This window comes from Cyprinus carpio, chromosome B7 (genome assembly GCF_018340385.1).
Source record: "Cyprinus carpio isolate SPL01 chromosome B7, ASM1834038v1, whole genome shotgun sequence".
Taxonomy (NCBI): Eukaryota; Metazoa; Chordata; class Actinopteri; order Cypriniformes; family Cyprinidae; genus Cyprinus; species Cyprinus carpio.
In genome coordinates this window covers 20,049,098-20,055,097 of record NC_056603.1, presented here as the reverse complement: position 1 = coordinate 20,055,097, position 6,000 = coordinate 20,049,098, and the positions used below count along the sequence as shown (strand labels likewise).

Genomic DNA, 6,000 nt, shown 5'->3' with positions numbered 1-6,000 from the left:
CATAACAGTCTTAAAGCATATATTTGGCTTCTTACAATCTCACTATTTCAAAATATTCCTTTATACAGAACGGCAAATAAGTATTGCATTGCACTTTGGTTCCCTAGTGTAAGGCAAGGACTGCAGCCTGACTGGACTGCCCAGCTGTGTTTATAACAACAGGAAGATCTCGTTCCATAACCTTTACTTTAAGTCTTGAAATAGGACAGAAGAGATCTTGACATCAAAAGCCACAGGAAGAGTTTAGCATGCCACTGACCTCAATTCCTCTCTCTCTCTCACACAAAAAAAAACACACACACACACACACACACACACACACACACACACACACACACACACAAGCAGTGAGGCAGTGCTATGGAGATGGTTAAACGTGTGTATACAGTGCTTCTGTGTCAGGTCCCATCCTACTTTGTGTCAAGAACAACAGGACAACTGTCTGGAAAGCCAAAAGACAGGTAATGAGGGAGAAAGGGTTGAGACAGGTGAAGTGCGGTCCTCCCTCAGGGGGTGTAGTGGTCTGTGTGTGGTCACTCGCAGCAGGCCAGGCGGATGGGGTGGCCGGAGAAGGGAAGATTGGAGCACTCGGCTACAGCCTGTCTGGCTGCTTTCTCACTGGGGAAGGTCACCAGCGCCTCCCCACTACGCTGACCACTCCAGTTATACAGCATGAGCACAGAGTCCGCCTGGAGCTACGCCAAAAAGAAAAAGGAAGAAGGTTTTTTTTTTTTTTTTTTTTTACATATATTCCAGTGGAAACTAAAATTCAATTAAAAATAAAATAAACTACATAACATTTTAATAAAATTTAAAAAATATAAATTAAAATTACATTACTGGCATGTATTAGGAAAAAGAAAAAAAAAGTAAGCAATGTTTTTATATATTCCAGTGTAAAATAAAATACAGTAAAATAAAATTAACCACTGGCATGTAAAAATTTAATTAAATTAAACACTAGCATTTAAAATAAAACAATAAATACAATAAAATAAAAAATGTAATTAAAAAAATGTATTACATTGCGTGTAAAATAAATTAAATTCACTGGCACATAACATAACATTCACCACTGGCATGTATTAGAATAAGGTCAGAAAAGGTCAGAAAACACTGAAATGAATTGCTATGGAGAGAAACAGGATTTGAGTTTAGATTAATCATCAAATCAGCTGAAATGAATGAGAGCACATAATTAGAAACCCTTATAGGCAGGAGACTTGCAGTAAGTTAAGAACAATGATGCCACCAGATCAAGACATTCAAAGCCCAAACCAATTAGTCAGACTGGAGAGAAAGAGCATTATTACAACTGAAAGCTTCTGAAAAAAGCAGCACTTGGATCAATAAAGCATACTGGGACTAATTATACAACAAGCAGAGAGTGAAGATTTACAGAGGTACAAAAACAGAAGCGAGTATTACGGAACTCCACTTCTGATTGGAGGTCACCCCAGAGCAGTGGAAGTGAGGGGAGGAGTTAAGAGTATTAGTCCATGCACAAGCCATGGGTTCAGGTCACAGGGGCATCATGGGAGCTTACCTGGAGAGGCTGCCCCTACAGACAAAGCCACTCTTTAGGCTGAATGAGACTCCGGCCCTGATCACTCACTCCGACCAAGCTGCTGTAGTCTTCAGGAGCGTACTACAGCACAATGAGCCACAGTCAGTGCCATAGGCCTCACATTACACTCACAACAATCAGCACTTCTCTAAACCATGTCCATACATGTACAGGGGACGCTATACATTTCTACTAGGGCTGTAAAAGAGGTGCTTTTTTTTAAATCAGCATGTTAGAATGTGACACTGAAGACTGGAACATTCAGCTTTGCCATCACAGGAGTAAATTACATTTTACAATATAAAAGAGTTATTTAAAATTCTGTTTCACAATATTACTGTTTTATTGTATTTTTGATCAAATGAATGCAGCCTTGGTGAGCGTAACAATTTTTTACACTACCAGTCAAGCCTTTGAATTCATTACGAGGTTATTTAAGTTTTAGTAAGAAATCCTTTTAATGTTGAAATGGTTTTATGCTGCTTAATTTTTTGATGAATAGGAAGTTCAAAAGAACAGCATTTATTTGAAATAGAAATCTTAAGAACATTTTTTTAATCAGTCTTACTAACATTCAGAAGTTTGGGATATCATGGTTCCACAAAAATATTAAGCAGCAAAAACCTGAATCAAAAAAAAAAAGATTCATAATTTAATTCAATCATTGACAGATCACATATTCACATCCCTATTTCTACTGAATGTTTGAAAATGTAAAAAGTAATCAAATGAAGAAAAGAGTATTGAGCAAAATGAAATATTAAGACAATTTCATCAAGTCTTGAAGTTCATTTAAAAGTCTCTTCAAACAGATCTGTAGCACAGAGCCTAATCATAACCTAAGAGGTGACACCTGTAAAACAACACACCACCCCAATACACTGCACGACAGAAATAAGTATGCATCGTACAGGGTTGCACATAAGATGTTCAAGCATGAATGCACTATAGATATAGAAAGAAAGAGGGGGTCCAGACCACCTGCCAAAAAAAAAAAAAAAAAAAACACTTCCCGCACACAGAGGCCTGTAGTGTGCATTGTGTATGAGAGGTTAAAAGCACACTTGGAGAATGGACTGGGCTCAGATCCATTTCATCGGTTCAGCCAGGAGTCAAGCCTGAACTCGGCATTTCACACACGCGCCACTGTGAACGGTGTTAGATGTACAGCTCAGAGTGTCACACGCCTTAGAAGAGAGGGCAGGGACGCTGCATGCTGAACACAGTCTCACCAAGCCCACCACACAACAGAGAATAAACTAGAACATCTAGGAAATCTCGTCCCATGGCTGAGTATTTATATACTGTGAGAGAGAAAGCACACACAAACCCGTGCCCAAAATAAAGCATCACTCATTTCCATCTAACTCAACCCTCTTTCCTCCTCCTCTGAGTGCTGGTGTCATACCATCCTCAGACGTCTCCGCCTAATCGGCTGTCAGCTAATGAGAGGACAAAACGTACACAGTGATTCAGCATAAAACACTACATAGAAACTTTTTAAAAAGAGTGCTGCTTGTCCAATAGAACCAGGGTCCTGATAAAGTCTCAGGTGAGAGGTGCACTGCTTAGTAAACCCTTCTTTTTTTCACTTGTTTTTGAACTTGAAAACCTGAGTGAGTGAGTGAGTGAGTGAGTGAGTTGCTGCTGGTGAAATGAGGAGAAACCTGATATCCCTGAAAGAAGCTGAGGATGTCTTTGACCCCAGCGTTGTACGGCAGACCCTGCATTCGCACCAGTGCCCCGGGCTGAGGGGGAAGGATGGAAGGGGCCTGCTGGGCTGCCACAGCTGCTGCTACTGAACCCGGCGGGGCCGCAAAATAACTGACCGTGGAGGGAGAGACCGGTGGACTAGTCAACAGAGAGAGACAAGATGAGTTTGAGAGGAGGAAGAAAAAAAAAAGTTTTCCAAAATAGATGTATTAACAAATGATATTATAACATACATTATACATTGTGAATGGAGGAGCTACGTATGAAGCAAGCTGATTGACCACATTTCAATTAGATTTACAAAGTAAACAACCATTCAAAAGTTTGGGACTTACACTTATAAACTACACATTGGTGTTTCTTTTCTTTTTCAATGGTAATGCTAAATATGCTATTGTTTAATAAATTGCACAGCAAATTTTACCTCCACTATATGCCACAGACAACAAAACCATTTAACCAGGTGGAATGTAAAAATGAAATTTAGACCAAAGTAAATCTCTGCACAGACTTGTCTTCTCATTGTACCTGGGGTAGTAGGTGGTGTAGCTCATGTTCATGTTCATGTAAAGCTGTGGAGAGTAGTAGGCTAAAGCAGGTGCAGGGTTATGTGCTGGGGCCTGTGGAGTTCTTGGAGTGGCCAGCAGGGGGGGCTGATACAACGCTGCCTCAGCGGGAAGCATAGCTGGAGTTGCAGAAAATGCAGCATATGTTGGTGGAGAGAGACCTGAGAAAGACATGACAGTGCTTTATTAAAAAGACATTTTCACCAAGTGGGCATGCTAAATCTCTCTCTCACACACACACACACAGCTGACCTTGCAGGAGTGTGTGAATGTCATGTATACTTAGCTTAACTGGCACAGGGACAGCTACTGTCTTCTCTGATGTAGTGCGAGCACATACGGCCCATTCTCAAGCCAAGGTCAAACAACCAGATCAAATCACAGAGTAAACAGGCCTTCCTTTAGTGCCGCTACAGGCTTGCTCTTTCTTAAATGCCAAAATGTTGCACCTTTAGATCTGTGACAGATGTGATCACACCGCTTTCTTGTAGATAAGCTGAAATCTAACCTCAAACGGACCAGCTGATAGGAGCAGAAGAGTGCGGACTGGAACACTACACACAGATCAGCATCTCTTGAACAGAAGCAGATTACAGCTGCTGGCTCACGCTAAATACTAACTCAAATTAACAGCCCAGTTCATCTTATCATGGTTTCCAACAAGCATTTGGCATTTAAAAAGCTCCATAAAGTACCAGACAGTCTCTTACAGGGCAGTTTGCAAGGAGGCGGCGAGAGGCCGCTGCGGTTAAGCGTTCCGCCCATCAGCACAAAGCTCATCTCCTCAGTGGAGCACTGGAACACCTCCACGTAACGGTCCTTCATCATCTTCTTGTGGCACTTCTGAGCAACCATAAACGCACGGTCAGCTGACTTCATCTGAATGAAGGCATCACCAGAGGGTCGACCCTATAAAGAGGAACCAAGAAAAGGTGGGTCAAAGGGTCATTCCAGAAACACCTGATGTTTCTCGTTTCATGGAGTTACTCTGTCACCTGTTGGTTAAAGACCATGTGCACCCCATGTGGTCTGATATCAATGGTGTGTTCTCCCATAAACTCCAGGATGTCCTCGATGGCAGCGATGTACGGCAGACCTCTCAGCCTGATGCAGTCTCGCGTGCTGCCAGTGGTGATGAAGGGCGGCGTGGCTAACACAGGCATAGATACCATCGGAGGCGGAGGAGGAGGAAGTGTGGAGATCAATGGAGTGGACATGTAGCGATTCAAAACCTAGTTTGAAGATACAAAAGATCAAGAAAATGGCAATAAAAAACAAGATGCTGGTTTCATATAAGAGTACACAAAGCTTTTTTTGCTCTGATTAACCCACAGAGACCCAAAATAGCAGAACTGCAATGTTTGTGTAAAGCAATTAAATAAACGTAATTTTCACTAAGCATAGACAAAAACTACACATAACAGTATCTGACTTAATAATATGTTTCATACAGGTTGTGTTGCTTATTTTTATTAAACAAGCAAGTTTTGGCATCTAATTTTTCTTTTTCTCAACTGAGCTTTTGTCATTGTCTCATTGATATAACAATACATATACGACAATACAATGTATCAAGGGCTATTCAAATTATTATATCATAGTTAAAATAGACTTTTATATGAATACTTATATAATGTAAATATTATGTAACGTAACAAGTAACATAACATTTCATGACTGCATCCTTAATGGCTGAAATATATTATTTTCGCAATTTTGCCATATTCCCAGATGCAAAACAAAATGGATTTAATAAGAGCTTCCTAAAGAAAAGTAAAAGTGTGAAAAAAATAACATTATAAATACCAGTGCTGGGGTCTCTGAGGGTTAAATATAAATCATCTGTACCTGTTGGACCTCAGCTGCAGTGCTGCGGAACAGCTCAATATATCTCTTGCCCAGGATCTGTTTGTGCTTCTTCAGGGCATTCTGAGCATATTCCTCACAGGCAAAGAGAACAAATGCGTCGCCTGTGGGACGTCCATCTGGGTACTTCACAAACAGAAGCCCCTCCATCCCATCAGTCACTGGGCAGTCCGGGCCCAGGAAGCCCAGAACATCCTGAGGAGTAGCAGTGAACGGAAGCCCACGCATTCGGATTATCACTTGGTTCTCCTTAGAAAGAAACTGAGCTACCTCATTGGACGTGCCTGT

The 6,000-nt window shown here is 41.1% G+C and overlaps 1 protein-coding gene across 3 annotated transcripts in view; it reads right to left on the bottom strand.

The window, feature by feature from the left end:
- Positions 1-328: 328 nt before the first annotated feature.
- The window catches only part of LOC109102082 (epithelial splicing regulatory protein 2), a 28,214-nt gene continuing 22,542 nt past the window's right edge, over positions 329-6,000 (bottom strand). For 2 of the 3 annotated variants that reach the window (XM_042727846.1, XM_042727845.1), the window contains exons 11-16: positions 5,695-5,996; positions 4,842-5,078; positions 4,557-4,755; positions 3,809-4,007; positions 3,235-3,418; positions 329-695 (exon numbers count right to left, since the gene is read on the bottom strand). In XM_042727846.1, the coding sequence (XP_042583780.1) occupies positions 534-695; positions 3,235-3,418; positions 3,809-4,007; positions 4,557-4,755; positions 4,842-5,078; positions 5,695-5,996 (1,283 nt within the window). In that variant the 3' untranslated portion in view covers positions 329-533. Of the gene's footprint in view, positions 696-1,546; positions 1,649-3,234; positions 3,419-3,808; positions 4,008-4,556; positions 4,756-4,841; positions 5,079-5,694; positions 5,997-6,000 lie in introns of all 3 variants that reach the window. The other variant, XM_042727847.1, reaches the window with a different exon arrangement.